General features: G+C 43.4%; 1 protein-coding gene across 1 annotated transcript in view; it reads right to left on the bottom strand.

The window, feature by feature from the left end:
- The window catches only part of LOC138510283 (transmembrane channel-like protein 2-A), a 614464-nt gene that overhangs the window by 171377 nt on the left and 415769 nt on the right, over positions 1–27318 (bottom strand). The window contains exon 13 of the mRNA XM_069625813.1: positions 20780–20847. Within this exon, the coding sequence (XP_069481914.1) occupies positions 20780–20847 (68 nt within the window). The remainder of the gene's footprint in view (positions 1–20779; positions 20848–27318) is intronic.

Raw genomic sequence — 27318 nt, 5'->3', positions numbered from 1 at the left:
CCACCCTCAGGTCTGTCCTAGGCCAAGTCCATTGTGGAGCACCAACCTACCTCAGCTCCCTGGCCTGGGCCCACCATGAAGGAGACCTGCCAGATATCCTCCTCTAACATGAACAGCAGACCATCCTCAGGGACCAAAATCTGCCTGGTATTCACAACTATTAAGATATTCATTAATGTCTGCAAAGTTATATTCGCTCAATGCTCGATAATTGCAGATTTTTGTCACTGAGAATGGTCTGCTGACTGAAATGCAGTGTACTGGATTTATTGCCATTTGTCTCTGGAATAAATTCATTTCTTTCATGGATACTAATTTGTTAAACTTTATAAGTACTTCTAAAGTACTAGAATGTGTTTGTTGAATCACTCAAGAACACAATAAAATACTTTCAAATATTTAATGTCGATAAACACTGGCAGTGCTTCCAATTTTCTGGGTTATCTAACCAAGGATCAGTTTATATTTAGTTGGGCTGCCGTGTGCAAAGGGAGTTTATTTTGGCAACGGGATCATTTACCACAGTGCAATATATGCACATTATTGAGTGTTTTTTTTCTTTATACTAATAGTTTGAAGAGGTGCCCACTCTGGTGGATTTTGCACGTTGCTGATGATGTGTTCCCATTAATATGGTCAATGTATGTTGAGGGAGAAGGGTGTGTTACCTTACCTTTTAATATTTGTCTGTGCATCCTGTGGTTGGCTAGTTTGCGTTCTGCTATTCCTGAAGAGCATCTTCATGATTGGACATGGGCATGGTGAGGTCATCAGAGACATGTATGTGGAGGAGGTGAGTGGTCAGCTGTTGATTTTCAACATTTCAGGAGCATATGCATGGCTGTGGTATGTGAAGGTGAGCAGGTCCAGCAGGACCAGCAGCAATGGTGCAGAGGGAGACATAATGAAGATGGCAGTCAAGTGAGACCTTTGTTGCAGTTGGTGCATGCCACTCAGGGGATCACATGTCATGGTGACATTGTGTCTGGGGATGTCTTCACTCTGTTCTGAGATTTGACCTGTGTTGAGTGGAGGTGAACAGGTCCAGCAGAAATGGTGCAGAGAGAGACATGATGAAGATGACAGTCAGGTGAGGCGTGTGTTGCAGTTGGTGCATGCCAATCAGGGAAGGCACATGGTATGGTGACATTGTGCCTGGGATGAATTAACTCTATTAATGATTTTGTGTTTGTGACATAAAAACTGCAATTTCTACTTGCTATGACTGCATGGGTGGTTTGTACACTTGATGGGATGGATGTTGATGTGTTGGCATTGTAGTTTTCAAGTTGTGGGGCACACACAATTTGCCTCTCACAGACGCATCTTCTAAGAGGTTGTTATGGGCAATCTGGATTGGCCCAATTGCATCATTGAATGGCATCATGGATGTGGCATCACTAAGTGTGTTCCAAAGGGGTTGCAGTTCAGTTGAAGTATGTTTGTACAACCTGGTTGCGTGTCCTGTACCTCTTCCCTTTGGACTACTGGAGGAATGGGTGGTGCCTGTGGAAGAGGACAGTGTCGCTCCTGCAGCTCTACTGCTATGCCACAACGTGTGGCAATATTGTGCAGGACATAACATGCCAGAATGATTGTGCATACTGCAGGGGGTGCATATAGCAATACACCACCTGAGTGGCTAAGTTAGCAGAAGCGTGACTTGAGCACCCCAAATGTGCACTCCATGATGCCCTACTGGCTATGTGTGCTTTGTTGTAGTTGCATCACCTGGGGTGGCTGGATTCCTGATAGGTGTGGACAAGAATGGTGAGAGAGGGTAGGCATGGATGGTTGTTGTTAGCATTGATTGTCATTGCTTGTTTTTCTGTCTGTCATGTGACTGTGCATGCTAGTTGATACTCACCCAGCATCCAGGTGTTTCCAAAGGTCCCCAATGCAGGGGACTGGTATATAGGGAATGGTGGTAGATGTAGCTGTCATGCTTTCTTCCCGGATAATTTGCATTCACATGCATGATGTTTTCCTTGGCATCACAGATCACCTGCACATTAATGGAATGCCAATATTTCCTGTTGTGATGCATGTGCCCAGTCTCTTGGGGGGATAGAGCACTAGATGTGTGTAGTCGATGGCTCCCAGAACCTGTGGAAAGTGTGCAATTGCATTGAAATCCTGGCACACTCTCTGCCTTTCCTGCATTGCGTATGGGATGCATATGTTCCTAAGCACACGTGCTAGGATACACCATAACAACTGTTGGAGGCACCTGTACAGTGTGGGCTGTGATATGCCCCTGACAATGGCTGGTGCGCTGGTATGATCCAGTTGCCAGGAAGGGTAATGCTGATAGTACTTTCACCAGGGGTGTCAGTGTATGTGAGCTCATGGTGGGTGATGCCAAATCATTCCTCCACTCCCTGAACAGGTAAAGGATGACATGGGGAGAGAATCTGCATCTTCCATACACCTTATCTGTTATCACAAATAATGTGGTTCGTGGATAGAGGATTCTGGACCTCTGCCTCATCCTCCTCCTCTTTCTTCCATTTAGTAGGATCAGTGCTAGTAAAGCATGATCCGGCATTGTGGGCGTCCTATGTTGGATAGGGTTGCATCGAACATTTATATTTGAGTTTTCGTTGAGCTTTGTAGTTGGCAACATGTATCAGGTACCTCTAAGATTACGAGATGTGCGTTCTCCTTTGGACTCCAGGCAATTGTGCAATAACTTCTGTTTAAAAAAGGGTTTCCTTAACACTTGATAGGTCGTGCTTGTTGTTTGCTGGATGTGTGTCCCCACGCCCATGTTCTTCCTCATTTTCCGCATGGAATGGTGATTTTGCATGTTACACGCCCCCTATTTTATTCTTTGCACTGGCCCTTTCCAGGCTTTGTGTCCTACAAAGTGCTCCAGCACAGCGCAATGTAGGAAAGTCTGATACACAAATCAGAAAATAGTGCCACGCTAAATATTTTGTATATTAGGATCTTAGTATTTTCTGGCCTCTTTGAAGCCTACTAAATGTTTTGCTGGCCTATGTCCAACTTGTGTTGCTAAAAACTGTACAGATTCCGTCAGTAACCTGATCAATAGGCTCACTAATTCCGCCTTTTTTGGCAGTCATGTTCCCAAAGTCCTTAAGCGGGCCCGGGTCACACCTCTTTTGAAGAAATCCAATCTGGATCCAGAGAATTGCATCAGTTACTGTCCCATCACAAACTTTCCTTGCCTTCTAAAAATCCTAGATGAGTCACCTCCTCTCAAATTCATAGTCACCTCGAGGAGCTTTCCTTATTAGGTGACCGCCAATCTGGCTGTCGTCCCCAGAGAAGTACAGAGCTGGCCTCTTGGATATGAAAGATACCCTCCTACAAATTGTAGATAAGGGCTAAGTAGGAGGACTCATGCTTCTTTACTCATCCTCGGCCTTTGATACTATTGACCACACTTTTTTTGGTACAAAGAGTCAGAGATGTCACCCATGTCTCCAAAAAGTCTGCTGATTGGATTCTTTCCTTTTCCTCTAATAGATCATCTCATGTTAAAATTGATAATTATGTCATGGTGATATTGAAGTGGGGTATCCCACAAAGTGCATGCATCTCCCCACTCTCTTCAATATCTACTTGAAACATCTACATATTTTATTCCTAGATCAAGGTGCAATGTTTCTAAACTATGCAGAGCGCATTCAGCTGGTGTTTCGGCTGAATAATGATCCAGAATCCAACACTTTTCATTTGCAGCAATGTTCAGCCATATTGAATCCTAGGTGGCTGAAAACTGGCTTGGGCTTTAACAGAAAAAAAACAGAGATTGCGATTTTTGCATCCACTGCTAAAATTATTAAAACTTTGACTTTCTATCCTCATTTCGCTATAGTAGGCCATACAGTAAGAACCCAAACCAAGGTCAAAACTTTGGGTGTTGTTTTAGACTCCTCCCTTACACTAAACCCACAAATAAATAAAGTTAGAAGCAGGTCATTCTTTCTATTGATTTTTCCAAAAACAGGCAAGACCTCTTGTCTCAGAGAAACATTGCGCTATTGTTGCACAGGCTTTTGCGGGTGCCCGTCTGCACTATTGCAATGCTCTCTATGCTGCGATTGCCACCTCTGCTGTACAGAAACTACAGGTCATCCACAATTCTGCTGCATGAATTGACACTAACACCCCGATACAGGCACATTTTTCTCCTGTCTTGAGAAGGCAACACTTGCTTCCAGTGAAAGCATGCGTGGACCTCAAGCTTCTAACTATAGCACACAATGGCCCTCATTAGGACCCTGGCGGAGAGGGGTTTACGCCAGCGTAATGCATGGCGTACCTCTCCGCCAGACTACGACATTCCGTAGCGCCATGGAGATTTCTACGCATGCTTTTTGCAGGCGGAAAAATCCATGGCGCTACGGGACTTGTTGTTAATTACGCCACCGTAATTTACGGTGGCGTAATTAACGCCTTCCCCACTCCCATTATACCCTATGGGGCAAAAATGGGAATGGGGAAGGGTAAATGGGGATTGGGGACTTACCGCCCCGCCAACCTCGGAATGGGGCGGTAAGTCCGCCAACCCCCATGGCGGTGTTGGCAGCTCTGCGCCATGGTCCATGGTGCAAATTGCACCATGGACCTCCGCCAGGGTCGTAATGAGGGCCAATGTATGTTATGCCACCGCCCCCCACCTTCATTCAACATCATTGGAGATGGCACTCCTCAGCAAGTCCTATTTTGTTTTTTAGGGCAACTTATTATTTTCTTTTTTATTTGGCATTTGGTTAAACAATCCTAACATTTTACCAATCTTCACAAATACATATAAATTCTAAACAGAACAAGTAAAAAAGGGATGAAGAAAAGAGGGTTAAAACAATAAAAAAACACATTCCCATAAGGACAAAAAACATAAAAGAAAAAAAACACTTTTCATTATGAAAAAACAATAAAATGACTTCACTGTACATTAGCTCTTCTCTTTCCTGATCTTCAGGAAAAACAATATAGAAACAATAAATATCATAAAAAACCCTACAGGTCATCAATAATTTGTGTTCTGTTTCAGACTTCCGAGATTAAAAATGTCTTGTTGAAGAATGCTACAAGAACAACTGGGTAAGGGCCCGCTCTCAGCAATGCTATTCGCATTGATCATTGAACCGCTAGCAGTCATACTGAGGGACACAACGGCATGGACGGGTTTCCGCTGGAACTCAGGTTGGGAAGATAAAGTATCTCTCTACGCAGACGATCTTCTGGTGTACCTAGGCGATCCAATAACCTCCTGTCCCATAGTCACTCAAATACTGTTAGATTACGGGGCCTTTAGCGGCCTAAGAGTGAACTTGTCCAAATCAGTGCTCTTCCCGGTGAAAGGTGTAGACTGCATTCCACCACAGGGTTCCCCATACCAAGTCGAGCACAACCAGTTTCGATATTTAGGCATCCAGATCACAAGCAGACTGGACAGCTATATAACGTATAACTTATATCCGTTGGTCAGAAGATTTGCACAAGACGTGACCCATTGGGAAGCACTGCCATCAACACTACAGAGCAGAGCAGCACTTTTAAAAATGCTTGCCCTACCTGGATTCTTGTACATCCTACAAAATGCCCCCCTCCACATCCCAGCAACAGAAATCCATAAAATAGACAGAATCACACGCAAACTATTATGGGCGAGGAAACATCCAAGGATAGCTCTCAAAACCCTCCAACGCTCAATATGGGAAGGGGGAATAGGACTCCCGGATATCCAAACCTATTACTGTGCGACCCAGATGGTGACGGTAAATGATATATTACATGGTAACCCAGACCTCCCACACATACGGGCTGAAATAGCACCAAGGCACGACATGTCCCCAATTGAAAGCCTATATACCACAAAGAACCACTCCCCTGAAGGTACGATAACAGCACATACGTCCCAAATCTGGAGAGAAGCACACAAACATATCGGATGGGACAAAAAAATTACCCCAGTCCAGCCCATCTGGAACAATGCCTGTCTTGCAGGACTCAGTCGGCTCCCCAAGTGGCCAAACTGGGAAACTGCCGGTATACATACCATTCAGCAAATATATGTAAACAATGAAATATTCTCATTTGCCGAGATCTCGGCCACATATAATCTTCCTGCCACTGAGAGCTATCACTATGGCCAACTATGTCATGCTATCACCAAACTAAGGGCCCAACTGTTAGACATGCCGGAATGCACGCCCATCGAAAGGAACATAGTGGTGGACAGCGTGAAAACCAAGGTGAAATCCACCATGTATAATACCATCTCCTCTTTCGCCAAGAAGGAATTGGCGAGTCTAAAGCTGAAATGGGAAAGTGATGTGGGCTCAATACTGCCTGAGGACTGGATCTCGACCCTTATGTATCCTAGAGAGACTGCAATCTCGGCCAGAATCTGGTTTATACAACTTAAAATACTTCATAGGATATACTATCCCCGAGTGGCACTATACAAATGGGGTAAAATAAATGACTCTAGATGTCTACGATGCAAGCAAGAGGAAGGAACCTTCTAACACATCCTATTCCAATGCATGAAAATACAGCGCTTTTGGCGCAAATGTGGTGAGAGACTCTTCAGGGTCATGTGTCCAACAATTCCAATTGATCCCATACTTCTCCTAGGAATTACAGAGGAAGGGGAAATGTCTCGCTTTGAAAAACTCCTGTTTTCAACCTCCACAGGCATTGCCAAAAGAAACATTGCACAGCTATGGGGTTCGGAATCCACCCCCAAATATGAATAATGGTTGTCAGGCATGGACGCCTGCATCCTAATGGAACGCCGAGTATATCAAGCAAGAGGCTGCCCGGGCAAGGCAGAGAAGATATGGGCAAAGTGGGAACAAACTGTGTAATATACATACTGACTGAACCACTAGATAATGATGTATAAACCTCCCACTATTTCGGAGAGACATATCCTGTCCTGTCATCCTTAGAATAAGACTAGCATGGACGCGACCAAGAAACATATACTATGTCTGTTTGTGCTGACTCGCCATCTGTATGCACAGTTACAAGTTTGTGTAATGTATGTCTTTTCTTTGTTTTGTTTTGTTGGAAAACCAATAAAATTTGTTATTAAAAAAAAAAAAGAATGCTCCAAGAGCTAATATTATTGTTAAACCCTCTACATGGGTTAATGCAACCCATCATTGCTCCGCACATCTCAAACTTTGGTTATTGATACATTTTGCCAAAAACTTCATTCTCTGCTCGGTCAATGATGTACAAAACAGGACCAGATATTTCAGAGCCTCCTTCTCATTAGCCACTTTACACAACCTACATGAAGGATCAGGGTTTTTGTCTCTACTACGTGCATTCAGGATCTCGTCAGTCGGGAAAAGATTTAATCTGAATCCCAGGTACTGCATGCAGTATTTGCTGTCTGGGAATTTCAATAAATACTGGGACAGACTGTTAAATCTTCGACTTTCAGGAATCAGCTGCCTGTACTGTTTGAAGGACTGTCTCTGATCTTGGGACGCTATCCAGTCTTTTGACCACAATTTGTCCATCACTGAAGTCGGATTTGCAACTAATGTCTCATCAGAAACATTCAATTTGTTCAGAATTTCTTTACAAAATCAACCTTCATTTGTTTAGTGTTTGGTTAGAACAACTCAGTAGGCTCCCTTTATTATGGAGAACCCTCTAACCGGTTTAGATGCTATACGTTTCCTATACAGTATTACAATTTTCCATACCACCACAGTGTACATGGATATGAGCCCCAACTCTTCTCTTAGCACCTGAATAAGTACGCATTTTGGAAGAGATAAAACTTGCTTCCAGAATAGACCTTTGAGGTTTGACCACACTCCAGCCGGGAGCGCAAAGAAGGCCTCTGTGCCATGAGTAAGGATCGGAATCACCTTCAATCGATAGAAAGATATCACTGCAATCAAGGAAAACCTTCCATATCTTTTCAAGATGATCCTACCAAGTGACGCTAGATTTCTTGCCTTCGAGTGCAGGACCTTCTCTCTAGATGCATACCTGATGCTACTTCCCAAGTGCATCTGGAGGTAAACATTGGAGTATTGTTTCACCAGAGTGTCCTTTCCTATGTGCCATTGGTGCTTACAGTTTACCTTCCCACATGGTTGTTGTAAGGTAAGGGCTCTGGTTTTGGATGCATTCTTTGGTAGGGCATTTTCTGTAACATACCTCTGCAAGGTGTCCAGCTGTCTTTGCAGGCCCACTGAAGTTTGGTCTATTAAGACCAAATCATCCGCGAATAACATCCTATCCAAAGAGTTGCCCTATATCTTTAACGGGAAACTTGTGACCATTTTTAGAGATTTGCCCAAGTCTGAGATAAATAATTTAAAGAGTGCTGGTGCAAGAGGACATCTTTATTTAAGGCCATTGTCAGTTACAATGGTATCCGAGATTGACCCACCCAGATCTAGTCTCACCCTGAAGGATAGTTCAGTATATAGGCTTTTTATTGCTCCTAAAATGTCATTCGGTCATCTCCATGCTCCCAGCTTCCCCCACAGCTTCAGCCTGTAAACTGTATCGGAGGCTTGGGCCAGATCTATGATAGCCAAATATAATTTGTTTTTTGCTCTGATTACATTTGTTTTCAGAATATTCATTAAACACACATTCAACCCAGTGCCCATCCCCTTAATAAAACCTGAATGCAGAGGGTCCCAATTGCCAGAGTGGTTAACCCACTCCAAAAGTGCTCTCAGCACTATAGCTGCATACATTTTTCTTGTGGTGTCTAAAAGGGCGATTGGCCTATACTTTTTTGGATTGGACCTATCTCCCTTTTTAAAAATTGGGACCACCACCAGGTCCTCCAAGACTTTGGGGCCATTCCTGTGTTTCCTATTTGCTTAAACAACTCAAAAAAGTACTTTGCTCATTCCACTGGGTGTTCTTTTAGCATCCGGGCCAGGTGCATGAGAATTGCTGCCCTTTTTAATTAATCTCGTCGAGCTCAATTGAAAATTACCATTTGCCTTGACAAGACGTTTTTGCCACTATGATTCCAAATTCGAAGGCCGAAAAAAGACTGGAGAAATGGTCGACCCAGGATTCTGCTGACACAGCACTGATGGTTACTGCTGTTCCAGTTGTATACATTGAGTTTATAAACTCCCACATTTCGCCAGTCTTTTTTTGTTCTACCTTACTCAGCATCAGTTCAGCGTCTTGTCGTAGCATTAGATATATTCTCGTTTTAAGCCAGATTCGGTACTGTAGTTTGAGTTCTTTAGTCTGATGCTCCCCCCGCTTTGTTTTTAAGTTTTCTCAAGTCAGCTTTTAGTTTTCCTTTAGCATTTTTAACCTCAGGAACGTATGCATGTAAATGAGTGATTTGTTGGCTATTTTCACAAATGTTACCAAAATGTCTAGTGTAATCCAGGGACATTTCTGCTTGTTCAGGGGGATACTTGGTCAGGTATTCTGTGAATCTCTCAGTTAGATCCTCTATTCTATGTTCATTCATGTAGAGTCTATTCCTACTGCTTGCTAACTTGACCTGTGTTTAGTAAACCTCTGTAACTTTACACTCCCAATTGTAAGTTTCACAATATTATGATCACGCTGGGTTGTGTGAATTATCTCTTGTCTCGAGCATCTAGGCTGGATATTACCTGAGACAAAAATATAGTCTAATATACACTTTTCGTCACATTCTCCAGGTAACTTGGGCTGCAATGTCACCCTGTAAGTGCCCATTCAGCATATGAATGTACCTACTAATCAGTTCTTTACACCAGGCTTGGATCTCTTTTGTGAGGGGGTAGAGGCCACCTTAATCACAGTGGAAACATCCTTTATGCTGTCAAAACAGTGTACATTTAAATCACAACATATCATTGTCACTGAGTCTGACCACCTTTCGAAGGCTCTGTTCCACAATTCTATTTCTGATGGTTGGAAAGATTTAAAACCTTCTACAATTGCAATCTAATACAGATTAAACAGCAGCAACCACCTGTGGCCCCCCAAAGACCCCCATTCACTTCAAGTATCAACAATTGAATGTATGGGGTTGGATTGAACATTTCCAACACAGTTAGACCCCTACTGTTTTTGACTGCAATCAGCAGCCCTGACATCGGCCTTCCCCTCAAACCCCTTCTGGCATAATTCAAATACACTGTAAACCCATCCAAGATAGGCGGTTTGGTCAGCCAAGCCTCTTGCAAACAGATCACATCATATGAATCAAATTTAAGATCCCCACTAGCAAAGAGGTGGGAATGGCCTCTAGAATTCCAGGATCCTACAATAAAAGCTTTTATTGGCTAGTTATGGTAGTTATGCTCTTGCGTTGCTGCAATTTGGAGCTTTTGGCAGCCAATACCAACTGTGATTGTCCTGTGGCTGTGACAGTGGAGGTCCTGGTTTGGCCACCACTCTTGTGGTAGCAGAAAAGATGCAATCTGATGTAGTGGTGTTTGAGGAAGTGATGTCATCATTAGTTTCTGAGATCTTAAGGCATCTCTGTGGTTAACTCCACTTTGGCTTCTATTCTTTGTCACCATGTCTCTGAAATTCTGTAACTCCTCTAAGTCGAAGCCCAGTCGCAGCTAAAATGACACCTCTGTCAATAAGATCTGTTTCGACAGGTTTGATGGTAGATGAATTGCCATCTTATCCAGCCATTGTTCATCTAGGAATTCAATAATTTGTATGTCCTTAGATGATATTGTGCCGAATTTGGGTATATGATGCAACAGTCTGATCACAATTTCTCTCTTCAAAATTAGGCCGTCATTTACTTGACATGTTCTTTCCAAATGTGATCTTATTGGGTCCTTTTGAGAGGGCCCCTATTGCGGCTGCATACCACCCTTGTTGTTAGCGATCTCATTCTCTTCCCTAGGCCCCTCTGTTAGTAGATATAGCCATCAAGTCCTTTCGCCTTTACTCCATGGTCATGAAAAGAAGAGATTGTGGATCACTTGATCTAATTTCGAATTTGAGGTTAACCCTTCAGACAGCAATGATGCTTTTTCTCGTCGCATTCCATCTTCACTCGGCCCATGGTTCCGGTAATCATCCGGTTGTTCCCTACCGGAATGGATAGCCACTCTTTGAGTGTTCATCACTCTCTCTTGTCTGATGGAGCACTTCTGTGGCTGCTGCTCAGGGGATCTAGCCATAGGCTTCCTGTGCATGGACCCCAAAAGGTCCCATTTGTCTTCAAGAGTACAAGGGGCTAGACAAGCTGGTGATGCAAGTTCCAAGAACCAAATCTCATTATTGTGGGATACTGTACCAACAAACTGGACTTTCTTGTTGCCCCCCTCCCTCCCACCAATGTGTAATGAGTTTAACTTTATTGAATTTTGGTAACCCCTTATTTCTCAACCAGTCTGATGTGGCCCTTGTCATGTAATCATGTGCTCTTTCCTGGATTGTGTCCTTGGAGGTCAAGATTTTCTCCTCCACTTGATCCATAACTACTCTTGCAAGTTTTTGCGAACATCCGCTACCGGCACCAACGTCTTCTGGTTGACAAGTTGGGAACCTCAATTATTTCCACTGGAGAGACTGGATCTGAGATTGTGTAGGTTGAAAGGTTCATCAGCTCATCAAAAGAGTTCTGTTGGCATATCTCTGTTTCCCGGACATCTCGAGTGCCCTTCTCGTTGTTTGAAAATGTTTTAATCAGCCTATTTCTAGTGTGAGGTTTCCAGGTTTTGTATTCCCAGTATACCCCCACTTGGCCTACCCAGGTTTGCTCCACTTTGACAATCACAGAAAAATCCTAGTTTCCTCACCCTTCATAATGTAAGTTTGACAATCACAGTTTAACCCAAATATACAAAATCGCAGAATACCTTCAGTTTGTTGACCCCAGCTGGTCTACATTAGCATATACCCATTATCATCAAAACGGTGGTAGACACTGTATGAATCCAATTATACTCCCTCTTCTCAAAACCAGCTTTGACAATCCTAGTAAATTCCCCTATTTGGTAATGGTGGTATTTTAACAGTTTGTCAACTCCAGGGTATTCCCAGTTAAAATCAATACACAAACACAACACGTTTGACAATCCCAGATTTCATTGACATCAACTATCACTCTATACTCGAATTTTGTTATCCCCAGTTTTCATGATCCCAGTATATTTACAATTTGACATTTATAACATATTTCCAATTTGACGTTCATAACATATTTACCTTGGATAATACCAATTTGACATCCTCTGTATATATCAGACCTGTAAATATCCCGTATATTCTGATTTAAAGAATCCCAATATAGGCACTATTTGCACAACCCCAGTTTGGCATCCTAGCATAGTTCCTCAATCCCAGTAAACTACAAATTTGACTAATCAAGCATACTCACAATTTGGCTCTTCCCGCATATTCACACTTTAAAAATGGCCAATACACTGCAAGTTTGACAATGGCAATATATTTCTAGTTTTCAAAACTCAGTACACTCACAGGTTATGCAATTACAGGATAATCCTAGGTTCCTTATGGCCTCATCACGAGTTGGGCGGTATCGCAGCTGGGATATCGCCCAGCTATATTAGTGTTAGCGCCCACTGGTCTGGCGGTATTACTGCCGGATCATGGGTTGGGCGCTACCGGTTAATCCCCATTCCCAATCGGGTCTGTTGGACCCAATGGGTATGTTTCAATGCAATTAATGCATGGTGATACCACCAGCGGTAATTGCATCAAAAATAGGAATTTGTTCAGGGAATTTAACCCCAGCTCAGAGCTGGGGGAAAATAAGCCAGACTCATGATAGGGTCAGCCCATAAATGCAGCGGTAATACCATTATCAAAGAATATGAGGGCTACTGCCCAACTTGTGATCAGGCTCTTAGTACAACAGAATCCATTTGTTTTACAAACCTAGTCCATTCTGGTTTTTACTATCTCAATGTACTCTCAGTTTGCACTATGCAAGTGTATTCCTAATATTACTACCCAGGCATGTAATAAAGCTGTCAGATCCTAATATGTAATCAATGTGCCTGTTACCGCATTATTTTTATTTTGCCCAGTATCCCATCATATGTAATTTGTATAAACGTCCGTTACTCGACACACCACTAGATTTCCAGTAATCAGATTATGCACTGATAACAGAAACTGTGAATTGAGGTAGCATCAGTTATTCAGAAATGTACACTTTTTCACGAATGGGGTGCACAGTGTTTCATTGTTCACCTTTTGGCATCAACACATCCTACATATACAGGTACTCTCACTGCACGCAGAATGTAAACAGTGGGTGGCTGTAACAGGAAATCCTGGCTGTTAAAACGCCCAGGATCTGGCATCTAAGAGGAACTTGGAGGCAAACTGCAGTATTAATGTAGTATTACATGTGAGAGTCACTTGGCATGAGCAAGTCTACTTTATCTGGGCTGAGCCAGTGGGATGAGACCGGGGAACTTTAGGCCACAGGGAATGGAAGAGTTAAAATTGAGATTTCCTTCATTCGTTGATAGAAACAATCAGCAATAGTACATGCCACATGAAGGCCCTCAGTAACCCCAGAATGAGGTAGACTGGGTCTAGGAATTGGTGCAGAGTACCCCACGATGACCCTGTGGAGAACCCCAATATATGCAAGCTCTGAGAAGACTGGAGGTGGCTGAGGAGCAAATCAGGGATCACATAAGCTGTTTTGGCGCTAGTCGAATTGCCATACTGTGAGGAACCAGGAATGAAACCGTTATTGAAATAATAAAGGTGTGTGGGAAATGCCTTACTGTCCCTAATCTAGGAGGTATTTCCCTACCTCAAACAAAAACTAAGGGTCTGCCCTGTGTCAAGATGTCCAAAGCAAATATGTCCTGTGTCCAACTTCCTAGCCTAGCCCTCTCATTCTAAAAGTAACTATACGGTGCTTAGGGTAATGTCTTTGGCTTGGGAAGTGCACACATGTTCAAGTTCAACAAAAGAATAACCACATTCTTTGTAGTCCAAGAGGATAACCCCCTTCTTTGGTGTTGCAATTCACTTCCGGGGAAATTACTCCCTTCCACAGGTATTTTCCAGATTCAAATTCCTAAGGCCAAGAATCTTCCTTTGGTTTCTCTCCTTGGAGTATCACAAACACAATTCAAAAACCTAAGGGCATGTATCTTCCTTGGGATTCTTTCTTCTAAGTACCACAACGTGGTTACGGGCTCCAGACTCATACCTGTTATACTCCCCTGCTAGGTTCTTTTGCACAGTTCCTCTACATCATTTTGGGAGAGGGTCCCAGACTTGCAAGTGTCTAGTATACTCTCCTATCAGGACATTTGTTCAACTCTTTACAGGTGCAGATCCCAGATCGGCTCCGCACCTGGTATACTCCCCTGCCAGGACTTTTTATTACAATTCTCTCTCGCTTTCATTCAGTAATATAAATCAGTTTGTGATGTAAGTCATAGGGAATTGGTCTTCTGCTTCAGACAGCGAATATCTTCTCTAGTTTACTTCCCAGGGCCCCAAACTTCCTCTGTGGGATCACCAGTTTTAAGACCGCTCCCTTGGCTCTTCTGACCCGCTCAGTACCTTCTCTGCTTCTGTTCTCTCTTTCCGCATCAGGCGATGCATCTCCATGGCTGATGGTGGTCTGTGCAGTATGAGGAAAGATTCCCATTTTATGTGAAGTTTTCCCTCCAGTTGTGTACTCCCCTACATTTTGCTTCTGTTTAACAACATAGTCTGACTTTGCCAGAGGAGCACAGCCTTCAGCTGCACTCCTGGGGGCTTTTCATTCACTTTGTTATGCAGAAACTGGCATGCCCTTAAAGACAGTCAGTACTGGGCGACTTTTTTTTCCCTTAGTCCTTGTCAATGTTGCAACTTTTCTGGAACATGTTGCAAGTGCACAATGTACCTTACAGTATAGTGCACTTGGGTCTTCCTGCCATTCTAAAGGCCCTAGATACTCTTGAAGGATTTTTTAGGAGAAGTGAAGATGTGCTTTGGACAGGGCTGGTGGCAGCATATCATATTAACGCTTTCCTGCCAGGTAAAGTGCGATTACTGTGTTTGGCAAGAATAAGTGGCCTGGCTCTAAAATGGCCATGCCACAAGGTTCTTTGTCCTGTTCTTTGGCCATCTTGTCCTTCACCTTCCCCAGGTCAAGCCGACCAGGTCAGACCTTATTTAGGCCTGCATTCTCCCGCAAAAGGCCATCCTTTTGCAGGCTTCTGCATGCCTTGTGTGTGTGCTTCTAGGATGTGGGTTGGACTGTCTGGTTCCAAAACACATCCTGGGTGCCAGAGAGTTTGGTGTGCTGTGAATGCTTGGGACTACCATGGTCCAGGATTGGTCCACGTATTGTGTGCCTGTATGTGAGCAGAACTCCCATGCGTCCTCTTTATTTTGGTGCGAAGGAGATTCTGGATAAGAAAAGGCTCCAAACACCCACACCATGTCGATCTCTTGAGTTCTCACTGAATGAAAGAGAGGATCCACGCATTCTGAAACTAAGAAGCCGAGTCGAGGAACCAATGGTGACCCACTGGAAGGTTTGGCACCCTGAGTCCGCTGTCGTCCTGCTGGACCCCTCTGCATCTGATCGAACTAGAGGTCTGCTAAGATGCTTTGACCCATTGGATAAGTGGGATCAATTCACCTTCATCAAACCCTGCAAGTAAGCCTTCTTGGAAGTGTCCCTGGGCCAACCAGTCGGCTGAAGAGCTTGCACAGGACCTTTGCTGTGATACCTCTGCCATTTTGAGGAAGCCCTTGAATCTTGGTTCATCGCAAGCTCTCTATTCATGGCACTCTCACACCGAATTACATCCACTTGGCATTCCCAGGTCTGGAGTTCAGAGAGAGCTCCCGAACCGGAGTACACACGGTTACTGTGTCACCCAGCCGTGGTGACAAACTTTGCAGGTGCATTGCAGCTGTGCCCCTCTGTGCCCTGAAGCCTGATACAGTGAAATTGGGCTGATCCATCCATGAGGAGCAGAGAAATCGCCACTGTCCCATTTTGGAATCAACGCTGTAACTTCATTGCTGAAAGCTGCAGAGCGGCAGAATTGCTGCATTTGAACACACAACCTAAGTGGACTCGACTGCCGAAGTTTGGTCCTGAGTTCGCCAGGTTTTTGTGAGTAATTGCAACCCTTAACGGTAGCCCCTAGCGCATACATCCATTTGTATGCATTAGTGGCCCCTGTGGGCCCCTCTCCTTTCCACAGATAGCCTGATCTATGAAACTATTACCAACTGCAGGAACCTTTTCTGCCCTCACAGGGAGACCCTACACGAATTTGGGGAACCTATTCTGCATCACCTCACCCTCTTCCTGAGCCCTACAAGTGACCCCGTTTTTGCCCATCGGCACTCGCACGTGCACCAGCGTTGCAAATACATTTGAGTAATAGGCTCCCTTCTTATTAGGGACTGGACTGCCTTTTAGTTAGGATTGTGATTTCTGCCGAACTGCCTAAAGACTCTTTGCACTACCTGCTTCCTTCCCTTTTCTAATTTGTGGACCCATTTTGTGCATTAACCCTTTAGGCCACTTGGTCTTTTATATATGCATTTTAGTAGGATTGTGTTGGTTTAAAAGTGCTACTGTTAATAACTCTTGTGTTGAAACCCAAAGCCCTTGAATAAATGTATTTGTATTTGTAATATATATACACCTGACTGGGAGTGATTTGTAAGTGTCCTTTACTCTGTGTGCTCATTGAGGTCTTTCAGTCACCCTCACCCCTCCCTAGACCTAGTCTTGACCGCTGCCAATGCTACCTTGATTGGTATGGCTTGTCCAGAAGCTTACCCTGTTCCAAGAAACTAGACTGGCTTTTGAATCTCTGCCCACCAGGTCAGAGTTCAGAACTCCATTTTAACATGCGGCAGTCCGGCTTACCTTGTCGGTGTGAATCTCCTGGCTCGCCTCGTGTTCCGCTCTGGTGTCTCTCCAGCCGGCAGGAAGGATTCTTTGCTCCATATGTCGCCTTCCTCATTCTCTCTGGCTCTCACTGCATTTTGGATTCCCAGCCTCAGCTGAAAAGTCTCCTCCACAGTTCTCCTGCATCCCCACGTTTACCTGTCTACCTGGCAGCTTGGCTTCCATGGCAGTAGCTAGCCTTCCCTCCATTGCACAGCTGTTCCATCTTTGAACTCCCGCTCAGAGGAAGGGAGTTATCCACAGCCAATTGGATTTCTCCAACTACTAGACTTCCCGTTTTGTCTTGATCGAGCAATCTTCATTTTGGTTGCCCTCTTCCTCGTTTCAGTTTCTGTCATTGGTTTGGCTACAGAATATTGAAGGGTATTGTTCCAATATGCCATCAAGCCATGAGGAATGGAGGGTATGCTCCTAAAAGGAAAAGGGGGATATCATGTCTCGTCTGATAATGTCTCACTCTCCCCTTAGGGTTAGATCCCCCCATGTGATCCTCTGTTGGGCAGCCCTGCCCAGGGTAAGGATCAGGTAGTGGCTTCCATCCCCTGGCCATATGAGCAGGGGTTACCTCTGGGAAAGGTGTGATATCACAATATGCATCACAATGCAGAGAACAGGGACTGGGTCAACTCAGGCATTGGCCAAGAACTGGAGCTAAAAGCCAAACCTTTGAACATAATGGTAATGACAGGCAGCTGACATATGTGCTAGCTATGTAAACATCAACCACTACAGTTTAACTTTACTAGCTAGATAACACTGACATAGTGACAGCCAGTTCCCTGGCTTGGGAACTAGTCATTATATTTCTTCGTACCTTCAACATAGACGGTCTGTGCGAGGATATGAATTGAAGTATTAGAAAACTCCATGCATCCACAGTTAATGAGGATGTGGAGGAGGTGGTGGACACACAAGATCAAGGCCAATCAGAGAGGAACACAGGTGCCAATCGGAATGCTGATTGCCCCAAACATGTTCTTATTCACATTGTAAAAGGTAACAGTACTCCACTGGAATTACCCAGGTAGGTAACAATATCTAAACATGCTATTCTATGTGGCGCACCCCAGCATCACCGATCTCTATGGCAGGAGAGGTGATATGTTTGTACCACCCCACTGTGTAGACCATCAGACTCCTGAGGATATGAGGAGTCCAACCATTGCTGAAAAACATCTCTACATCTCAGGATGTGCCACAGGCAAGACACAGAAACTGAGGAGTAACCAGAGCCCTAAAGGTCCAGACCCCCACATCTGAACAATAAAGAACAAGGGACATAATAACTGCCAAGAGTCTGTGTGTGACACTGTTGAACCTTATTTATTTATTACATTTATAATACGCCCAGACCCTGAGGTATCACAGCGTAGTTACGGTCAAATCAGGTACAGTATTAATGGTGCTCTTTACAACACGGTAGTACCATTTTGGTTACATTTCTACAAAATATACTGTTATATACATTTATATGAGGATACAGAGATAGTCTGGGAGACGGGCGACTAGGTTGTGTTAAAACTGGTTAAATAACCTTGTTTTGAGCAATTTTTTAAAGTGTGGAAAGGAGGTTTCCTTCTTGATATTGATGGGTAGGGCGGTCCAGTGCTTAGGGGCGAGTAATTTGAAACTACTCCCCCCCTGCTTTTTCTCTCTTTTATCATGTGATTTCGAGGTTGTCACTATTGTTGGATCTAAGGAGTCTGGTCTATGTTTTCTTAGTGATTGTGTTGAGGAGGTATTTAGGGGCTTTGAGGGTAATGCATTTATGGGTGATGCTAAAGGTTTTGAAAAGTATTCTACTTTGATGGGCAGCCAGTGATTTTGCCTCCCAATGTCGGATACATGCTCCGATTTTTTTATGCCCAGTGCGGCACGTAGGGCTTTGTTCTGCATGAGTTGGAATTTGGATAGGTTAGTGTTAGACGTTCCTAGGAAAAGGATGTTGCAGTAATCGAGCTTTGAGAGAATGAGTGCTCGTGCTAGAGTGATGCAGTTTTCTGGTGTCAGGAATTTGCGACTGAGAGATATGAGCTTGGCTGTGTTGGAGGTGGATGAGGCTAAGGTGTTTACTTGCTTAGACATGGTTAGAGTCGCCTCAAGGTACACCTCGAGTGTTTTATCTTGTTTAATAACTGGGATTGTGGTGCCGTCAATGATGAACGATGTGTAGACAGGCTGCAGGGAAGCGATTTTGGATGAGGAACCTAGTATGAGTAGCTCAGTTTTGTTGTTGTTAAGGCACAGGCTAATATTGGCCATCCAATTTTGGATTAATTAATAGATTTCATTGATGAGCAAGGTATCGTGCTCAAAGTTGCCTGTTAGTGGAATGAGGATCTGGGTGTCATCTGCGAAGTTGGTGTAAATGACACCCATGGCATCCAGGGCTGTGAAGAGCAATTTGGTGTAGGTGTTGTATAATGTGGGGGATAGACAGGAGCCTTGCGGGACGCCAATTGGGACTGGGATGGGATCTGCTGATTCTTCCCAATGGCCACTCTTGAGGTCCTGTCTGCGAGGAATGATTTAATTCAATCGGTGGCGGCGTTGGATAGGTTGAAATTGTTGTTTAGGGTGGCGCATAGTTTGTCATGGTCGATCAAGTCGAACGCCGGGGATAGGTCTAGGACCATCAGTAGGCAGAGTTTACCAGATTCTCTCATGGCATCCACTTGGATCTTTAGGTTGAGGAGGGCTGTTTCTGTACTATGGTTGGGGCGGAACTGCCCCAACCATAATAACTGCCAAGAGTCTGTGTGTAACACTGTGGAACCTTGTACTGAGGTGAGCCTTCAGTAACCATGGTGTCTAGAATAGGGGCTGGACTCTTGGAATTGTGACAATAGGTTTTTTTAGTGAACATTGTTGTTTCACAAATCCCTAGAACTGTTGGATTGTAGAAATAACCCATATTTTGTTATATGGATACACCTTAGGTCCATTAGGAAGACATCCAAACCATTCTCAAAACCTGAAAAGGGAGTGTTTAAGAGTATGTGATCCATCTCAGTGTCATGATTTAGGGACAAAGACTGTCCCACAAAGGATGTGAGTTGTGCAAAACACCTGAGTGTGGGTCCTTAATAGCTGGTTAATAGCTGGGTTTCTAGGCTGCTTACAGACATCATCCAGCAGTGAAACTGTGTAGAGATGGGAGCCCTATTAGTATGTGTTTGTATTACCCCTCTATCCAAGGGTTGACTATTTCTATTATTTCCTTCACTTTCAACCTTATGCTCATAAAAATAAACCTCTGTGAAAACCAGAATTCTGGTCCCAGGTGTTTCTGTTTCTCCCTTTTTGTGGCAGACCACTGGACTCCTATTTTAAGAAGGAGATCAGCAAGTGCAGGACAGGTGTACTGGCTTTCAGTGCTCCCATGGTACCACTATTTCGGCCTTGGTGCTGGAGTTGGCAATTTGGAGTTGTACCTTACCCATGAATATTGTTTGTGCTGCTAGCCTCAGGTAGTACTACAACCCTTTCCCGGGTTTAGAAACACTGGATGCTGAAGATCACCAGCAAGATTCAGACCAACATCCTCTTGTACCACTAGATTTAGAGCCAGTCTTTGGCATATGTTAATACAGGCAAAACATTGAGCACAGACCCTGGACACATTTTACCTGTTTGTCTTTGGGGCCCACTGGGCACAGCTACTTTCAAGCTGGGGTCAGAAGGGAACCAGCATTGGGAGGTAGTTGGGAGACCAAACATGAACATGTTTTCATTGAATCCATTTTACAGATGGTGCTAAATCAGAGAAATTGCTTTTTCCAAATCCACTCCACTGACCAATGGAGTCCCAACATCATAATACACCTCTCTCATGGCACAGTAGAGTATTTTGCAAAGGGGAAAGAATTAAGAAAGAAAAGTGAAATCAAAGTGGCTTACCATATCATTCCTTGATTGAATATCAATCCTAATACATTTCCACTGATATCAAATTCAGCATAGGAGGGCTGTAAAATGAAGTTACAAGTTATTATCTCTAAAAATGGCAAAGTGATTTGTTGCAGAATTCTATGTATTTGTTAACAACTAACTGAGGAAATGCATCTAGTAAATTGGGCAGTAGTTAAGAGAACGGTAAATGAGAAGGTTCTGCAAAATGACTCAAATGCATACCAAATGGTTATGCCCCCTGGCCCTGGACATTTTGGACTGCTGAAGATTGCTCAGAATATTAGGGTGTGAGTTGAACTGCAGCTCCCTACTTTTCAGAAGAAGTGGCACAGGAAACTCTAATGGGGGGCAATGAGGTTGCACCCTCCTCAAGAGAAGATGTGCATGTGACCGGATCAGAACCCCTTAACCCCTGCAGTTACTTACTCAAGTGATCAGTAGAAAGATCTGGTGTAGAGTTCATATGAGACACTTCTGTGGAAGCTCAGAAATTGAAAACAGAAAAAAATTATATTCCTCTATTCTGTTTATCCAATTTCTAATATATTACTGATTGTACTTTTGACATCATGTCGTAAACTGGGGCAAATCCAGATCGGACATCTTTTGTACGCTGACGATTTAACAATATTCGATCAGACAGAAATAGGTCTGCAGCGGAAACTTGATGCTCTTCAAATATATGCCATAAAGAATCATTTGGAAATTAACACGAGCAAAACAAAGGTTATGATCCTTCAAAATAGCGAGAAAAAAAAACAAAGAAACAAATTTAAATGGCAACTGGGAGAAACTAATCCCGAGAGCGTTGCACAATTTAAATACTTGGGAGTGATTATGGACAGCTCTCAAAGAGAAACAGCCATGCAGGCGGAACTTTATGCAAAGACCAAAAAACTAGCTGCCCAAGCCAAAGTTGTGGATGGCAAATTCGGAAAATTCTCCTTAGTACCAACGATCAATTTTTACAAAATGAAAGTTGTACCGACAATTACGTACGGCGCAGAAGCAATGCCCACCCTACCAACAGGATTGTGGTCCAAATTGGAAGCGCTGTTCTGGCGCATAGTACTACATCTTCCGTCTTCAACACCAGGGTCAGCAATCAGGCGCAAATTGAGCCTACTATCGCTAGAATGCACAGTCCTCTGCAATTCCATCATGCTGTATAGAAAATGTCGAATGGCACACAATAATGAAATCTTCAGGTTATTAAAATGCGAAATGGACAGCAGAAAATGCAAAATGCTAAATGAGTGGCAGGATAAAAACCAATTGATTCTGAAGACCATCGCATCTGAAGACCAAGAGCTCATAAGCAATCCATGCAGAATACTAATAAAATTAAAAGACAACGATTGGGCTTTGACAATAGAAAACGCTGCCAAATTGAAACTCACTCTGCATCTTCCTGGTAACACGTTAAAAAGGAACGAGTTACAAAGATATGTAAATCAATGCCCAAGCAGACACATACGAAACGCAATCCTGCGAGCACGGCTGAACTTATACAAAACGAAGGAGATCCTACATATTCGAGGACAAGCAGCAACAAACAGATGCCGCTTCTGTGAAAACAATCCTGATCCTCCAAAAGAAACATTAAGGCATTTGATTATGAGCTGCTCAGCCACAACTGTCATTAGGCTACACTATCTACCATCTATGGCAGGTTTTGATATCTTGGCAGAAGAAAAGACATGGTGGTGTCGACTAATAGGAGGCGAAAAAAACACATGGCAAATTGCAATGGCACAAATGATTCGATACATCGAAATCAATCTACTAAATGAAAATGGTGAGCAATAAATAGAACAGTATGTGGAAAATCACCTGTTCCATCACCAACCAGTTGAAATGGATGTAGTGAAAGCAAAGATTAACGCTTGCTCGAGCTTAACAACTTCAATAACAAAAAGCAAGAAAAGCCTTGGCAAAGTCCTGCCCTGAGAAAAGGATCTGATGATGATGATGAAAGAACTTATATTCTGTATTGTAAAATCTTATTTTTAAACAATAAAAAAAAAAAGATAATTGTTGCCTCTCCTATACCTTCTATTCTGTTCTACCATCACTACAATCACATATATTATGCTCTATTAATCAGTTTCCTTTCGTTTTGTGTACTACTTCCTTTGGCTTCCTTTTTCCACAAAGTAAATATTTTGTGGTAATACACGTCGAAATAGCTTCGAATTTTACTTCAAGCTTCTATTAATTTGGGGATTGAAGGGTAAAAGGGAAGTGCACAGGGGTTTGGGGAGAAGGGTGGCAGTGAAGGGGGAAGAGGGATTTGGGCAGGAACCCCACAATCAAATACATTTGAAGTATACTTTCCAAGTTATTTCCATGAAGTAAATTACAACAAGTAATTTATTTTGTGGAAATGATATGGAACCCCCCTTTTCATTAAACATGGGTGCCATATGTGATATGTTAGAGTGTTTCAGCAGAAATAAAAATTGATAAATTACATTGCCATGACATTCCTCATTTCTAATTGATATGCTTGTGTAGAAGCTACTTAGTCTCAAAACATTAATTTCCTCAAAATAAGAAATGTTATTTGATGATATTTACCTCAAATTCATTAATAGTCTTGAGTAATTATGAGTGTGTGACATATAGGGCCTCATTCCGAGTTTAGAGGCAGCCATGGCGCTATTTGTGCCATAGCTGCCTCCAAGACTGGGTCCGACTCCTACCTGGTTCAATGGGGACTTACCGGTCCATTCCGACCCTGGAGGGACTGGTAAGTCCCCGTTGAAAAAGGCAATCCCCCTTCCCATTTGAGCCCCCATAGGGCTCAAAGGGAATGGGGAGGGAGCTAATAACGGTACCACAATTTGCGGTACCGTTATTTGCTCCCTGGTCCCTTTGCGGCTCCCGGTAAGGCCACCTGTTAGAACCTGGCGCCCATAGCGGGACCCGCTAAGGGACCTTGGATTAGGGCACAAAGGGATTTACCAGCACCGTTGTCCTTAACGGTGCCCGGTATCCCTTTGTGCCTGCCTCGGAATGAGGCCCATAGTGTTACTGTTTGTTGCATCAGCAATAGTTTTCATCAATCTTCTCAAGTTTGTTTTTCATTTAGCCCATGACCCATTTAAATCCCCCATTTCTGGATTACAGATGTGGACTCTAATAAGAGACATTATTCTAGACAAGATGTGATCAATGCCTTGCAATATAACCTGCAATTTCCTTACAGTATTAAGTTTTAACTCTAGCACAACTCAAATAAGTACCCACAGCCTTGTATGTCCCCCACATTTTAATTATCCGGAGCTTTGGTAAAATGGCCCCTAAAGAACTCCTTCCAGTTAGCAGGTGTTTTTTCAATTTGTAATTTAAAAAAAAATATGTAATACTGAAAATGTTCAAAAAATGTGTTAACAAAAATGCAGTTACTGCCATATCTGCTATTACCGAAATATATCCATATCATCAGTATCTTCATGCATCAAAGTACATTTCATCATAAATGTTCATCGTCATATGTCACCTTACATCCACTTTGGAGACACTGGCCCTCATTAAGAGTCTGCCGGTAACCAGCTGGTGGTACTGGAGGGCGAGTTGCCTTCCCATTTCCACCACATGATAATCCTGTGCTACTGGGATATTACAGGTGACGGAGGAACGGTAAGTTGCCAAAAGGACTCCACGGAAATGGGAACCCTGAAGCACCAGCACCGTTATTAACGGTGCCGGTTCTTCGGTGAAAGATCTGCCGGTAGGGGCCAGCACTACCGGCAGGCTCAAAGTAAGCCAGTCCGGAAAAGGTGCCATTAACAATGACCGGCTCAGTTATAATGAGAGCCACTATATCTAGTGATAATTATTGCTGTGGGGCTATCTTTTGTGAGCACATCGAAAATGATCATCCAGCAGGAGTTCAAATACACTGCCCTCAGAATACAATTGGATACTTCACTATTTCATAGATCTGAAAATAAATCTATTTCTATACATCTAAATCTGTAGTAAACCAGCAGCAGTCACATGGGAAACGGTGTTATGTTTTGCAGTCAAAACGACGAGTGGAGTAGTGCTGTGTGCTTCATATTCTTAGCCGTTAGTGCGGAAAGCCTGCTGAGCAATACTTTTGCCAAGTTTTTTGCGTTGTCAAGATTTGTGTGTACACATCACTTCTGGGAATGATATCAATGTACTCGGTCGAATTCCACCGACCATATGCAGGAAAGTCTGAGAGCCCAGTATAATGCAGTGACTGATTATTACAACAGCAATAACAGACAACTGAAGAGTGCCTACCTAACACGTACATTGTAGAAGATGGTGGTTAATGTTTGCTCTTAACTACTGCCTTTTGATGATGCCAACCCAGTTGGTTGGCCTGTACGGTACATCCCTCAGTGGGGCTCTGCCACTGGTGTATCCTTAAGGATTTGAACTTTCCAACATAAAGAAGGAACATGACTTGTTTGGTGATGCAGAAGAAGCACAGCTTGCCATGAAAACTACTCTTAACCTTCTTATGGGAACCACACACTTGTGGCATGAAGAGCAATGTGAAGTATCACATGGACCTTTCCTTGATTCATGGTTTAAAGTCAAGGAGGCGATGTTTATACAAAATGTGCATGAGATCGAAATTGAAGACATCAGAGTAGTTTGTCATTTGCAAGAGGACATGCTAACCATATTCAGGGATGCACTAAGGAAAGATATAAAGACCCAAATGGAACAAGAAGAATGTGAGCAGTGTCAGAGAAAAGTAGGTTATTGAACTGTGCACACTTATCTTCTGGCAGACTTTAAGTGGCACCATGATGAGCTTTTGAGCAGCCGAAAATCCTAAGAGATTCTGGGACACACTTTCTCCAGTTATGGGCTGGCATCAGGGTCCTGAGAATAAAGCAGGACCAGTGCAGATCAGATGGTTGATCTGTATGTGTTTAACACATGTCAGCTGGGTAGTGACGACAATACACTGCAATTCTGGCTTTGCAAGCAGTAAAGGTGGGGAAATGTGCTTGATCAACTGGCTGTGGAGATCCCCTGTTACAGTCCAGTGTGAACCTGTATTTATCGTGGCTGAGGATATTGTTGCAGTCCACAGAAAACCCCTCAAGGACACCCATGTGAGAGAGTTTATGTTAATACAAATTAAAAAAGAATTTAATCTCGGAAGACTATCGAGGGAGCACCAGGACCAAGACTCGGGAAACCAAACTACAGATTCATCAGATGATATACGATTGAGTACCTTAAGTTAAAGATTACTTTTTCCTTCCCTTAAAGTTCAGCTTCTACTCAGCCAGTCAGCACTCACGTTAAATGTAAGTTATGTTTAGTTTCTCCTTGCTTTAAAGTTTATTTAGAGGTTAGTTTTTCCTTAAGTTAAAGTTAAGTTTTTCTGCCCAGTTCTTGGATTCCTCTATGTTTAGCCTGGTTTATTGTGACAAAGTACTCTGTGGAAATTCTTCCTGAATCAAGGCTAAACCCCCACCAAGACTCCCATGCTCACATTCACACCAAAACCTCATTCATCAGCCCAACCCAAAGATTCTATGTAGGTCCTGTTTCTACCTCAGTCTCTTTGTCTAGCAGTGGAGTCTGATTCCTGCTTCTTCTTTAATCAGCGTGTTAAAACCAATGCTTTACTCCATGATGTATCTGCATAAATAAAGGGCCACACTATACCAAGACTTCAGTGGTCAAAGTCACTTTCAAACTCCAGGCCTCAGGCCAACCCAAAGAGTCGATGTCCCTGATGGTTCAATGTGTCTCTACCTACCATTAGTGCCCAAATCCAGACCATTGTATTCCTTGGAGATTCTGTCTCATTCTATTTGGCTCTGCTACCAGCAGAACAATGACCTAGTATTGCATTCACAAACAGATGATTCTATTTCAATTTAGCTTAGACCTACCTACCGGCAGAGCTACAACCTTGTAGTGCACTCTCAAAGTGGTGGTTCTGCCTAAATGTATTTGTATATACAAACCAGTTGAGACAGTCCTATTTTGTATTGACTACCCCATTTTATCTGTAATCTCCTACTGAACCATGTTTCCTATCGTTCAAGCCTCTTGCTCAGTCACCATCAGAAGGATAGGGTGGTGCTGGAGGATGTGCATTCTCCTAAGCAGTGTGGTCCAGCTCAACCTAAAGTACAGATGGACCACAATACAGGAAGTATGTGCCTGCATGCTTCATCATTCCATCGCTCCCGAATGGCTGAACTAGCACCACACTCTGAACTTTAACAATAGGAACCCACTCTGTGAGTAGTTGTATAACCATGTCCCTGTTTGTTGATGGGTCTACTGGGTCAGCTGCGCTGGGCTAGACTCTCAAGGTTACAAGGACATTTCTGCTGGCGGAGAGGGAATTGGGGCTGCTCCTTGCATGGCTGGCAATGAACTGGAGTGTCATTCAACACTTCTTGTCACTGCTAAAAGTGATTCAGGAGGCTGCTGCAGTAGCAAAGTCAGTGGCATGTAATGTGTGCTTCTTGTACCCATCCTTGTGCCATGTTGATAGTGCTTGAATGCCA

Source organism: Ambystoma mexicanum, chromosome 6p, assembly GCF_040938575.1.
Source record: "Ambystoma mexicanum isolate Mex_15411 chromosome 6p, UKY_AmexF1_1, whole genome shotgun sequence".
Lineage (NCBI taxonomy): Eukaryota > Metazoa > Chordata > Amphibia > Caudata > Ambystomatidae > Ambystoma > Ambystoma mexicanum.
The sequence above is the reverse complement of the archived record's forward strand: the minus strand, read 5'-3'. Positions and strand labels throughout refer to the sequence as shown.